General features: G+C 42.9%; 1 protein-coding gene across 1 annotated transcript in view; it reads right to left on the bottom strand.

Annotated features, from left to right (window-relative positions):
* UBA7 (ubiquitin like modifier activating enzyme 7) overlaps nt 1–13,956 on the bottom strand; it is a 65,198-nt gene that overhangs the window by 47,206 nt on the left and 4,036 nt on the right. Inside the window, exons 4-10 of the mRNA XM_042454339.1 lie at nt 12,115–12,249; nt 11,034–11,140; nt 9,204–9,294; nt 6,755–6,899; nt 2,990–3,087; nt 1,229–1,375; nt 373–531 (exon numbers count right to left, since the gene is read on the bottom strand). Coding sequence (XP_042310273.1) covers nt 373–531; nt 1,229–1,375; nt 2,990–3,087; nt 6,755–6,899; nt 9,204–9,294; nt 11,034–11,140; nt 12,115–12,249 — 882 coding nt within the window. The remainder of the gene's footprint in view (nt 1–372; nt 532–1,228; nt 1,376–2,989; nt 3,088–6,754; nt 6,900–9,203; nt 9,295–11,033; nt 11,141–12,114; nt 12,250–13,956) is intronic.

Here is a 13,956-nt window from a genome sequence, read left to right as displayed (position 1 = left end):
AACTGGGCTGGATGCAAACTTCTTCTGAAATAAGACACTGTTCATAGCTTAGAAGCTGGAACTAAGCTCTGGTTTGCAGGCCAGCACCTACTGCATTAGGACTTATCCCTCAGGAGACATGACTAGACTTTAGCTGGACTTTTTATAATGTGGAAGAGGGTAAAGTAAATAAGAATTACTTCTGATCCTGCTTCCTTAATGTGCCCTGACCTCAACCTGTGCTCCTAATCTTATGAACTGCTGGAATGTGGTTCCTTCTTAAAGTGAAACTTCATGTCCTGAGTAAAAAAAGAAAAGTTGTTCCACCACCTTGGGAAGTGTCTTCCAAATAACTCACAAAGCCATCCATTCTTACAAGGACCTGCTACTCACCTTCAGTACCTCTTGGGCAGCTAAGCCTCCAATGAAGGCATTCATGGGACACAAGTCACCAGCGCATCCATATGAAAATGTCTGGATCAGATCATTTTGCAGTGGTTCCCCACTCATAGGTAAGGTCTGTGACAGCTCCACCATCTTCTCTGCATCTGCCTGCCATGGAATAACTATAGGTGAGGGTGGCAAAGGGACACCATAATGCTTATGTAACTCCTGTGATTGACTGGTTTCATCCAGTGGGTGAGGAAACCCTAAAGAACGGATTGTTCTTACTAGGTGAGTTCAGAAAGGGAGGAAGAGCAGGAGAGGAGAAGAACTGCAGTTGCTAGATATAAGGATTAGGATGTTTTCACATCAAGTAAGGTAGCAGAGTTTTTAACTGTGTATTTAGGAGGGGACAAAGGGCTAAATTCATTACAGTGGAAGTTCTGTTATGCATTTACATCTATTTTGCATTTTTTTATTTAGGTTTTATTTCGGACCAAATGTTGCAGAACTACTGCAACAGTACAAGTAGAAGAGTCCTCCAATAAAGTCCTGTACTAGCACCTCATTGATTGAGTGGAACCTTGGGAACAGTGTATAAGTGTCATTTAATATATAATTTGTTGTATATTTGCTCTCCCTCTCTCTCTGGATTTAAACTGCAATAGTGTTTGCAATATTCAATTGTAGTTGCCCCATAGAACCCACAAAGAAGTACATTTTCTTTGAGGAAACAAAATCATGGCATTCTCTCTAGTGCAGGAGGTAAAAAAATGTTGCACAGCTTAGAGATGAGAGCATTAAGAAGCTTAGGGGAAATACATGAGTTCTTAGAAGGCAAAAGAAAAAGACTAGAAAGACTTACCTGATCTCTGGGCTTGGGAAGTCGCTGCATCTCATTCCAGAATAGCTGCAGTGCCCAGAAAGCCATGTGGAGAATGTGATAACGAGAGCGCTTCCCTTCATCTGGTGTCTTGATCTTAGGATCAGCCATGGAGGAACGCAGGGATTTCTGGGAATGCAAAGAGATTAGCTGAAAGGGTAACTACTGTATATACGCAAGTATACATCTAGAAATTTTAGTCAAAAAATTGACCCAAAAAACCTGAGTTGACTTATCCATGGGTCAATGTAAATAATGTACTTTAACTCTTATTTAAAAATGAACTTCCCTGGTGAAAAGGAGGACTGAAATCTGTCCTGGAAGCACTGACCCTCCCCTACTCTCTTATCCATTCAGGCTTTAGTGTGAGCACAAACAGTTATGCCTGCTGGAATCATGTAAATTCTTTGGCATTGTTTTCCTTGCTCCATCCTTTAAATTCTTTGTTACATGTATCTAGGTTTTACCCTTGACCTATCATGGATCATATCAAAATCCATAATTTTGGGCCTAAAACCAGCCCTCAACTTATACATGAGGCCGACTTATAGTCAAGTATAAATGGGGAATTAGAAGTAACTAATCTGTGTTTTTCCCTTCAAAGGATCACACCCCAAGAACTCCCTACCCTTGCCAGTGAATATATGTTGCCCATTAAAACATCAAGAGGTGGGTAACATCTAGGTGTGGGGGGCTGTATTACTGTATCTTATCATTGGGAAATGTGCGGCCATCCAAAGGTTGTTGGTCTGTAAGGCCTACATCCAACTATTTGTCACAAGGAGAATAAACTCAATGAGTACTTGTAAGTCAGTACTTGTATGTTTCATTGATTCAATAAACATAACTCTAATTTGGCCTAACAGTTGGATTTAGGGCCATCTGTTCACTATAAACTATGCTGGCTATGGATGATGAGAGCTGTAGTCCAACATCTAGAGGACTAGAGGCTGCCCAGCTGTGTCTACCCTGGATGGTAGTGGCTCTCCAGGATCTAAGGCAGAAGTCTTTCTCAGTCTGAAATGGCGATGTCTTGGACTGAACCTAAGATCTGAAAGCAAAAAGGGTGCTAATACCCATTGCATTATCATGTCACACCTTAATTTTCTGCACAGATTCATGCGTGTCAGAGGAGAAGCCCTGGACTGTAACAAAATTCTGATCTTTCTGTCATAGTAAAGTTGTACTGTGCTGTGTCTTCAGCTAAAATGCTCAACCATGGCAATAAGACTGTTCAAGGGTCACTCCATCTAGAAGAATAGAATCACAGAGTTGGAACTGACCTCAAGGACCATCCAGCCCAACTTGCCGTCATGCAGGAAGAAACAATCAAAGCACTCCCAACAGATGACAATCCAGCCTCTGCTTAAAGACCTCCAAAGGAGGAGACTCTACCACATTCCGAGGCAGTGTGTTCCACTGTCGAACAGCTCTTACCATCAGGAAGTTCTTCCCAATGTTTAGGTGGAATCTCTTTTCCTGTAGTTTGAATCCACTACTCTGTGTCCTATTCTTTGCAGCAGCAGAAAACAAACTTGCTCCATCCCCCATATGACATCCCTTCAAATATTTAAACATGGCTATCATATCACCTCTTAACATTCTCTTCCTTACACTAAACATACCCAGATCTCTAAACTGCTCTTAATAGGGCATGGCTTCCAGACCAGTAAAGCAACTTGAAAAGAAGGGCCTTGTTTTTCTATGTCCTGCAATCTCAACAAGTCAGAGATGGATACGTACAAAGGAGTACTTCTGAGGCATCTTGACTTGGGTGATGATCCCACCACTCTTGTATGGAGAAAAGGAAGATGTGTCTCCAACTTCCAGGCTGTATTCCCCTAGACACATTGCACAGAAGATTAGAACTCCCTCCTATTCTCTGCGAAGGTCAATAGCACTGGAGCTAAATAACCCACCCACTCCACAAATCCACAGTGTATCAATGTAACCTCCACCATATAGACCTGTGTATTTCTTTTGAAGATGTCTTGATCTACCAGGCAATTCTCTTCTGTTATGAAGTCTTACAACATTCCTTTGCTGTCAGTATACCCCATCTAGTTTTTATTGTGGACTTTAAATGAACGGCACAAGGTGTACAAGTCAGTGTGGTGTAGCAGACTGAGTGCTGGACTGTGACTCTGGAGACCAAGTTTCCCTGCTTGGCCATGGAAACCCACAGGGTGACTGTGGGCGGGGTCAGAGGTCCGGCTTTGGGAAGGCCTCCTTTGGGATCCATTTATTTGCTTCCCAGTGAAAGAAATACTCAGAAGACTTGCAAGTGATACTTCCAACAGAACTGCAACTTTAATAAATCAAACAAACAGGGCTCCCCTTTTCCACAGGGAAGTGCTACAATGTTGGGTAATGAGTACGGACCAGTAACTTCAGTGCCCCTTTCCACAGTCCTTCTTTAGTCAGTACCACGAGGAGTCCTTTCCTCTTCTGAAGCCTCTGGCCGAAGAGGTCTAAAGGCCCTTTTGGCAAACTCCGCCTCAGCCTGTACTCTTGCGGGACCCCATCCGTCTCTTTGGAGGCGTCCCTCCTTGCACTCCCACCAAGTTTCTTCAGCTCCCAGAAGTCCTGGGATGGTCCACCCTAACTCTGGATTGTAGGGCTCCCCCCCTGGGAACTCCTTCCCAATGAGGACTGGCGGGGCAAGCTATGTGGGGAGGTCCTACCCGCAGGTGGTGAAAAGACACGGCCGGACGCCAGGAAGCCGCTGCTGATCTTGGGATCGGGGAGCCCTCTCCTCTCCCGCAGCCCTCTCTGTGACCCCCTCTTCCGCGTCGTAGTCTCCTCTCCCGGTGCCTCTCTCTCTGTCTTAAAAGGGTCCCCTTGCTCCGCCGCCAACTCTCGGGGCGCATCCCTTACTTCCCAAGTTGTCTCCACCTGTGCAAGACCTCTTTCCTGCTCCTTCTCACCTCCCCAGGTTCCTCCTGCCTGCTTCCTTCCTTCTCCGCCCGTTCAACCCGCACCTCCTTCACCACTTCTCTACAGTGACCTTGGGCAAGTCACAGTCTCAGCCTCCCAAAAAACCATGATAGGGTCACCTTAGGGTCATCGTAAGTCGGAAATGACTTGAAGGCACACAACAACAACACGAGGTGGTGAAATTATTTTGGGAATAAGAATCAAATAGCTACTTTTAGGACAGGACCAAAACCCAAAGATTCCCCATGTGACTAACATAAAAGACATCAGATGCTATTGCCACCAACAAAGCACCACACTATCCTTCTGGCAAAATTCCTCTCCAAACATCTCTGCCAGCTCATGGACTTGATGTTTCTATACCTGTGGTAGGCAACTGTTGAGAAAGGGAGGGAAATTGGCCTCCCAAGGAGACCTTGGCAGGTTGCATCCCTCATTGCTCATTTAAAAAGGAACATACATATATATTTAGCTTCCAATGGCTTCTGGGAACCTGAAAACTTGGCAAAACTTCCCCGTGGGTCTTAGAGTGCATTTGGGGACAAATATCCACAAAAAAAGGAGAAACAAAAAGCTGCAGCAATATAGGACCATAGATAGCATCAATTTCCCATGCAAGCAAAATTCTGCGACACAGACTTCAATCATATATGGAGAGAGAAATCCCAGAGGTGCAAGCAGGGTTCAGGAAAAGAAGAAGCACTAAGTACCACACTGCAAACATATGATGATTAATGCACAACACCAAGAAAGTCCAGAAAAAAATCAGCATGTGCTTTATAGACTATAGCAAAGCCTTTTATTACATAGATCATGAATAGCTATGGATTGCTTTTAAAGACATGGCAGTGCTACTACATTTCATTGTCCTGATGATAAATGTGTATTTAGGACAAGAGGCTACTGTTAGAAGAACAGAATATGAAGAAACAAAATGGTTTCCAACTGGCAAAGGGGTAAGGCAAGGCTGCACTCTATATCATCCTACAGTCCGCCCTTGCCTTACGCGGGGGATCCGTTCCAGACCCTGCCGCGTAAGGCAAATTCCGCCTATGCTCGAGCCCCATTGGAAACAATGGTGCTTGTGCGTGGCAGTGCAGCGGCGCGCAGGGCGCCACGGGCACACATGCCCATTCATTTGAATGGGACGTGCCGCTCCTTGCACCACGCAGCTTGAGCACGTATGCTCAAGACCGCGTAAAGCGCACCCACGTATAATGCGGGCGCACTGTATTTGTTCAACTTGTATCCAGAAAATATCATCCAAACAGCAGGTGCAGACTCAGAAGGAGGAGGAGTGAAAATAGGAGGAAGGAATATTAACAATCTGAGATATGCAGATGACACTATACTACCAGCAGAAAACATCATGGACTTGGAACAATTACTAAGGAAAGTCGAAGAAGAAAGTGCTAAGGCACGCTTATTGTTGAAGATAAAGGAAACAAAAATAATGACCACTGAGGATCTACATAAATTCAACCCAGACTGCAATCAGAGACTGCAATCAAGAAATTAGAGGACTAGCGATGGCAAGATCTAGACATGATCCTGAATTGTAAAGACATACAACTGATCACTAAAGTTCAGATCTGTCAGCAACTCATTTGAGCCCTGTAGCCAATAATACAGATAATACAGATCTCTCAAACAAATACCAAACTCCTACTACAACCCACAAGCAATTACTGGAAGCCCCTGAGTTTATATAGCCGTCAAACCATGTCGTCTCACAAACTCAGTGAGTTCCTGTTGAACACTGAAAAGTGTTCCCCTGTGCAATCCAGCCAGGTATTTCATCAGCCAGGCACAAGTGCACACAGGCACCAAAGTGTCCTTGAGGCTATGAGCATCAGCTGTGCTTGATCAGCCCTGTCCTTCCCAGTCTAGATGCTCATGGTCAGCCAGACACACACATCTAAGCATTTCCCAGTGTGCTGACTTTAACCCTTGAAAAACCGACAGGATCGTCCAAACCATTGTATTCTCCATCACCATATATGGACATGAGATCTAGATGATGAAGAAAGAAGATAGGTAGAAAATGAACTCATTTGAGATGTGGTGCTGGAGAAGAGTGCTTAGGATACCGTAGATGGCAAAAAAGACAACCAATTAGATCCTTAAACAAATCAAGCCTGAACTCTCCCTGGAAGCAAAGATGACAAAATGAGGCTGTTGTATTTTGGCCACATCATGAGACAACATGACTTGTTAGAAAAGACAATAATGCTAGGGAAAGTAGAAGGCAGCAGAAAGAGAGGAAGACTCCACATTAGATTGATAGATTCAATCAGGGAGATCATGAGCCTGAACCTACAGAATCTAAGCACAGCAGTGGAGGATAGGGGGTCCTGGAAATGTCTCATCCACAGGGTCACCATGAGTCGGAGTCAACTTGAAGGCAGTCAACAACAACAAATCTGGAGAGGAGGTGCTAGAGGATCTCAAAATAACCTTAGGACACATTTTCCCCCACCTCAGCCCTATAACTATTTTCTGTGGGCACTTTCTGTCTGCAGCTGATAGACACATGAAGACGTGAGGGCAAAGAAATAGAAAGCTTGTTACCTCTCACATGGATGGGACGGGGCTCTGATTCATTCAGTTCTGCCATCCCTTCAACCTCTGAGAAGATCACATAGTCACCATCCTGAAAGTGGGGGTGTTGTCCTTGCTCATCATCCCAAGCCATTGTCAGTATGCCTGGGTTTTCCTGTGGGAAGAGTATATGGGACAGTGGTTATTCGTGAGTTCAGCTAAGGCTTCTTTGAAATATGCTGATGGCATTTAAAACACAAGTAGACAACTGCAGCAGGTTTGAGGGCCAGTGTCCTGTTCCTAGGACCCTTCCAGAGCTATGTAGACTGCAAAAAGGGGGGGAAGCAAATACCAGGAGGGATGGGGGAGAATCAAATCAAGAAAAGGCTAGAAATCTACTTCTGGTTTTGAAAAATGAGGCTTTAAAAAAAAAGTTCTATACAGTGCAATGTGTAGTTTTTTTGTGGGTTTTTTGGGCTGTGTGGCCGTGTTCTGGAAGAGTTTATTCCTGATGTTTTGCCAGCAGCCGTGGCTGGCATCTTCAGAGAATGGTGGTAGCCAAACTTTGTTTACTTTAAGGGTTTCTTCTTTCCTGTTTAAAGTAAACAAAGTTTGGCTACCAGTCCTGAAAAACACCAAAATCAAGACTTAGCACATGCAAATGAACCCCAGCAGACAATGGATCACTAACTAAATAGATACAAAGCCTTCTCACATATTTCTCCCACCCTGAGGCCTGGCTATTCACCAACAGGCCAACACAGATTAACATGTAAATCTCCCCCCACCCCAACCAAGGGTCACACAGTATATATGCTCCACAGACCTCCATGCCACCATTCTCTGAAGATGCAAGCCACAGATGCAGGCGAAATGTCTTCTAGAACATGACCACAGAGCCTGAAAAACTCACAAAAAAACTATGGATGGTGGTTGTGAAAGCCTTCGACTTCACAGTGCAATATGTGTGAGAGAGAGACAGAGACAGCAAGGATCACAGAGAGAGAGAAGTCTATTGAATTTTTATATACTTGATTAAAATTAACTAAACAAACAAAATATATTACTAACATGACAAAACAAAACTACATAATTTGGTAAAACATAAACTATATCTTAAAACTAATCTTAAATCTTAACATATAAAACTAAAACATGTAATTGTGTCCTTCCTGTTCTTATCTGATTTTCTGAGATTTGTTAATATTTACAATACTCCAAAAGTCTAAATAAAGATAGAGAAAGAGCAAAAAAGAATATGTACCACATAATTATAAATACCGAAATTGATTTAAATAATATTTAGTGTTTCGCTTACTTGCATTCCAAATATTTCATTCCAGACTTATAATAGAGTTATTTCCCCATTTGACTCTTAAATAATGTATCAAGGGTTCCCCCTCTCTCTTAAAACTCTCTAAAGATTTCTTTTTCAGTAAATGTGTCAGCTTGTCTGTTTCTATGATATCATATAATTTCATTAACCAATCATTTATACAGTGCGCCCTTGCTTTACGCAGGGGATCCATTCCAGTGGTACGCAACCCATTAGTCCCTATGGGACGTGCCGCCCCTTCCTCCCTGCGTGGCTTTCACTGTACTTGGGGTTTATTGTCCTTCAGTTTTTGTGCATATAACATTCTAGCAATGGTTATCATAAATCTTTGTTCCAGCTTTTTGTCGAAGATCATATTTAATACGTACATTTTTGGATCTTTATCAACCTTAATTTTTAGGATGTTTTGTAATGTATTGTGGATTTTTTCCAGTATATTTTTGCATGTTTGTAGTTCCACCACATATGATGGAAAGTGCCATGTGATAGACAGAAGTCTATTTGAAAGGCAATCAGCCCTTTTTTGACTAGAAAAAGAGTCTGGGGAGTCTGAAAGGGTTAATGGCCACACAAATAGCTCTAGGAGACCACATGTAGCCTCAAATCTATATTTTTCACATCCCTGATGTAGAAGATGAACATGTCAAAAGCAGAATACTAGCGAGGAGACACCCCTTGCTTCTAGAAGCCCTTTCACACTACACAATTATATCCCAGTTTAACTTCCATGACATCATGTTATGGAATCCTGGGGTTTACAGGCTGGAGAAAAACTAGAGCTTTCTGGCTGGGAATTTCACATTCCCAACGTAAACTTCAAATCCCAGAATTCCATAGAACAATGACATGGCTGTTGAAGAGGAATCATGGCATTATAACTGTATAAGGTAAAAGAGCCCCAGAGGAGGGTCTTATCTTACAATCATTCTGCCTCATTCACAGAATTTTACAGATGAGATCTTGCTATCAGCCTCTTCCAGCTGTAGCCTTCCATGTTTTGATGTCACTTCATTCATGCATCTTTATGGTTATCAAACCAAACAAAGACAGGGGGAGGCAGAACTGGTTCACAGTGCCTTTTGACGGGTAGTGTTAGGAGCCATTCATCCAGAAGTATCCAACTTATAAAGGGAAGAAAACTACCTGGGTAATGTGTTCAATGGTGGCAGAGACAGGTTCAGCCTCTGAAGGATCATGTACCACAAAGCATTCTCCAAAGTCACAGAAAAGCTGTCTGGAGACAGAAGCAGAAAAGGGCATACTTCTAACAGTTTTGCATTCCAATATGGTATACTCAGTCCTGAACCCAACCCCAGAAGTACCCTAGCCTGCCAGGAGAACCATAATTGTAGTGCCATGGCTTGAACAGTTGAAATGCCCCAACACTGAAATGTCCCACCAGTTGAAATGCCCCAATCAGGAGAGGCAGTGATATCAGCCACACACATACACCCATTCCAATAAGTCTAGCCTATTACCTACCTCTGGGATTAACTACAATTTCTACAGTAGCATAATGGGGAATGGATTTTCCCAGAAACATTATATTCAAAATATTTTTGGGTGGCTTGGGGACCTTTTACACTACACAGTTATAGCACTTGAAGTGCCATGGCCACATCCCATAGAATTCTGGGATTGGCAGTTTAGGGAGGGACCTTTTGAATGCTCTGCCTGGGAGCTTCTCTGGTGCCTCAGACCAAACTACAAACTCCAGGATTCCCTAGGATGCAGCCATGGCAGTTCAAGTTGCATCACAGCCTTGTATCCTGTTAGTGACATACACATGTACAAGATGCTCAACCCATGTGCTGTGAAATATTTGCCATAGCAAAATGGCAAGTATTCTGGTGATAGCAGTGGAAGCAGAATTGCACATATATTGTGCATTATAGCTGAACGCTGTGTGAAATTGCACACTGCATAGCTGAACTCAGTGATGACATGCATTGTGCAATGCTGACATTCTGCAGGGGGGCTGCATAGTGCTGATGTAGCATATCTCCCACTGTGCATGTTTTTGCTATGCTGAGGGCAGGTAGGATTGCAGTCATAGTATTTTAACTATGTTGTACAAAAGGACTCTTGGACTTGAATAGACAATTAACACCAGTGTCAGTGGGGTGATGACTCCACTCCCAGTTTTAGTCTGAATTGTAAATGAGCTATCTAAGGCAGTGTGGCATAGTGGTATGAGTGTTGGACTGCAACTCTGGAGGCCAAAGTTCAATTCCCTGCTTGGCCATGAAACCCACTCAGTGACTGTGGAATAAGCAAATGCTCTTAGCCGCAGAGGAAGGCAATGACAAACCTCTTCTGAACAAATCTTGCTAAGAAAACCCCAAGATGGGTTCACCCTAGAGTCACCCATAAACTGGAAACAACCTGAAGGCACACAACACCCACAGATACCAAGTTATTTTGCAGTTCAGACAAAAACCCAGACCAGATTCTTTGCCCTCTGACATGGAAGCCACGAACTGCCATTGATTAACACTTTATTAAGGAGCTACTCCCAGTGACGTTAAAGCTGCAATAACTGAGGGGTTTATTATTTAAACTTGTTTTTAGGACTTTTGTTTATGCATTTTTGCTCTCCCCCCCCCCTTCTAATGTCTTTGTAATAATTTTTGTTTTCTTTCTGTAATAATGAAATTTTAATAACATTATTTTTTAAAAAAACAACTGTGATAACTAGTTTGTTGATAGGAATCAACCTGGTGGTCTACATTTTTGGATCCTCCTTTGGATGTGTGTGGCTATGGGAACAGTCACTGTGAGTGCCAGCAGTTCAAAACTGACCATTATGCCACTGCAGGGAGTCTTTTTGCCCCTTAGTGCTCCAGTCCACCACCACACTGGAAGTCAATATGAGCAACCACTTTCCTTCCACCCACAGTCTCTGCCATCTCCACTGTAACATCTCCTCTCCCCACCTCAGAACAAGGCCCAAACCATAAGAGTAGCACATACCCAGCCAGGCCCTTTGTGTCAGCTAGGACCAAGCAAATGTTGTTGGCATGGCAGAAATCACTGATATGCAGCTGTTCCTCCAATGTTGAGTTGGTCAAGACCACAACCTGCATCAAACATTGAGGTTTACCACAAGATGACAGCAGGAGCAAGTATCATATGTATTACCTGCTCACACAAGGAAATTAGAACATAGTACAAAATTGAGGCACTTTCTAAATAGATCCACAGTTTGGAAAAGTTATGTTTTGGGAACTATAGCTCCTTTAGTCATCCAGTCAGCATGTTGGCCAAATTTTTTTTAGGAACTATAATCTAAAAAAACAACTTTTCCAAGGTCATGATACTTCTTGTGTACGTGCTCAGTGCCAGACAAGGTATATCATGCAGCACAACATAGTTATGCCCCACAGGGGCAGTATGGCTTGGCAGTGACAAGATCTCCTGGTATTTCAAGCTGAGCAAAACACCCATGAGGACCTGAAGATAACTTGCAAGTCAATTACCACCATTAGGAAGAATGAGGCATTGGCCTACTGCCTTATTGCTATTAGAAAAGGAACAGACACTAACCCATTGATTTAGACACTAACCTCTTAACCGACACTAACCATTGACTTACCCCACATGCACCTGCATGTGGAGTAAGGGGCCAATTTTCACCTCCAAGACCCCTTTGGCTACAGTTGTATATCCTGAATGCCCTGGAAGTAATGCAGTGTCACTTCTGGTTGTTATATTATGCTATTTTGGGTTGATTTGTGGCATTTTTTCATTATATCTGGGGATTTGGGAGCTCCTGGAGGGGTGAGTTAAACCACTGCATTTGTGAAACAAATTGAACATCAACCCAGGACATTAAAAATGAATAAATGAATGAATCAAAATTAGGTGGGTAGGTTTTGCTTCAAGAATGACAGACTTGGGCTTGGGGACCACATGTGACCCACAGGCTGCATACTCCCCATTTCTGGCTTAGCTCTTGCATCCATAGCCAAAATAGTGACTTGTCTCAAGCATCACTAGAATTGCTTCTTCTCCCTCCTCTGTGGCAGGAGAGGAGCAGCTCTGTGTCTCTTACCTGGAAAGTAGACAAGAAGCCCTCGGACAGTCTTTCCGTATAGGGTACCACACAGACATAGCTGTTTAGCTCTTTGAGATGGCGCTTGGAGACCACTGCTCGATTTTGCCCTACATCACCCTCCGACAGATAGAACTGCAAGAAATACAGCAATGCTAAGGGTGAAAAAACAAAGACCACCCAGAGGCCTGGCATAATTCTATACTACAAATGAAGAAGAAATTCACCATTTTATTGCTTGTTCTCCCACCAGATTCAGTGCACTAAGAGCAGATTCAGGATTTGACTTAGAGCTCTGCTCCCAAATTTCACACACCACCGAATACTCCCATTAAAATGCGAATGATTATATATTAAAACAAAACAAAAAGACCTTGGCCTGCAACCAAAGGATAGTGGAGAGGCCAATCTAGCCACCTGTGGAAGAGAATTCCTGAGGGTGAGAGCAGTCACTGAGAAGACTCTCTCTTGTGTCCTCACCAAGTGTGCCTGTGACAGTGGCAGGCCTGACAAAAAGCCCTTTCCTTGAGATCTTAAAACTCTGGCAAGTTCATATGAGGAGTTATGGTCTTTCAGACCTAAGCTATACTGTATATGGTTTTATATGTGATGACCAGCACTTTGAATTATGCATGCAAATGAATTGTTAGCCCATGAAGCTGTTTTAACAAGGGAGTTATATGTAATGTATGTAATGGGCCCCAGTCAGAATTCTGGCTGCAGCATTTCGGACCTGCTGAAGTTTCAGAACAGTAGACTGTGCTACAGAAGTCCAAACAGGATGTAATACAGTCACGTGTCATCACAGCCAGATCTGACATATTGGGAACAGGTACCAGTGGTGTACTAGCAGATTTCATTTTTTCACTTTGTCTCAAAGTAGTTTCCTTTATATCTTTTTATACTATAACATTGCTGTCCCTTTGATTCTTTTCTTGATTTAGCTAAAATAATCTACTCTGTAGCTTGTACTTTCTATCTGTACCTGAAGAACATGATGATTCTGTCAAGGATGATGGGAGTTGTAGCTCTTCACCTCTGGCTCGAACTCACCACCTGGTTGTGCACCGCGCTGACCAGTTTTGGCCAGTGGTTATAGCTTAGCAGAGTTACAGAGAATAGGCTGAAGACCCTGACAAACTCTCCACGCCTTCTCACTCTTGCTTCCACAGAAGTCTTCACCCTTCTTCAGGATCCATCTGGTTCTTGTAGCTTCACCCAAGACACCAGACAACTCAGTAGTCTTAAATAAAAGATCTACTTTATTCTACTATACAGTATACAGCTCCAAAACTATCCAACACAACTCCAATACAACAATACTATACTCCTCACTATCCACTACTACTACCCACAAAATACATTGGGATGCATAGTCATTATTATAGTCAATGCATGGTACCATCCACTGTTGTCTGTTTCCACCCAGTACATCATTCTCATTGGTTCTCTTGGTTCATCCTACAATTAATGATTTCATCATCTCAGCCTTGACCACTTAACAATTGTCAGGTGTGTCCAATTATCCACTTTACATTTCTTGTCCTTGGCATTCAGGACTTGTTAATTGTATTACCATTTACACCTGTTACCTGTGTGGTTCTCAGTTGGCTTCTGCTGAGTCATCCTGACTCTCACATACATGTTTTATTCATTACTGTATACCCATGTTGCTTTTTCCTTAACAGATTCTTCATGTAAAGAGATACCCTTTTGCTACAGAATTCCTTACTAAGAACAAATCCTTCCTTAAAGATATCTGTCTCTATCACACTCCTTTTTCATGTATCTTAGCTTGGCCTGGCCTTCGCCAGGATTTGGGGAAAGGAGAGAGCTTACCTA

Source organism: Sceloporus undulatus, chromosome 2 (assembly GCF_019175285.1).
Source record: "Sceloporus undulatus isolate JIND9_A2432 ecotype Alabama chromosome 2, SceUnd_v1.1, whole genome shotgun sequence".
Taxonomy (NCBI): domain Eukaryota; kingdom Metazoa; phylum Chordata; class Lepidosauria; order Squamata; family Phrynosomatidae; genus Sceloporus; species Sceloporus undulatus.
Note: the sequence above shows the minus strand (reverse complement) of the source record. Positions and strands in the feature narration are given on the sequence as shown.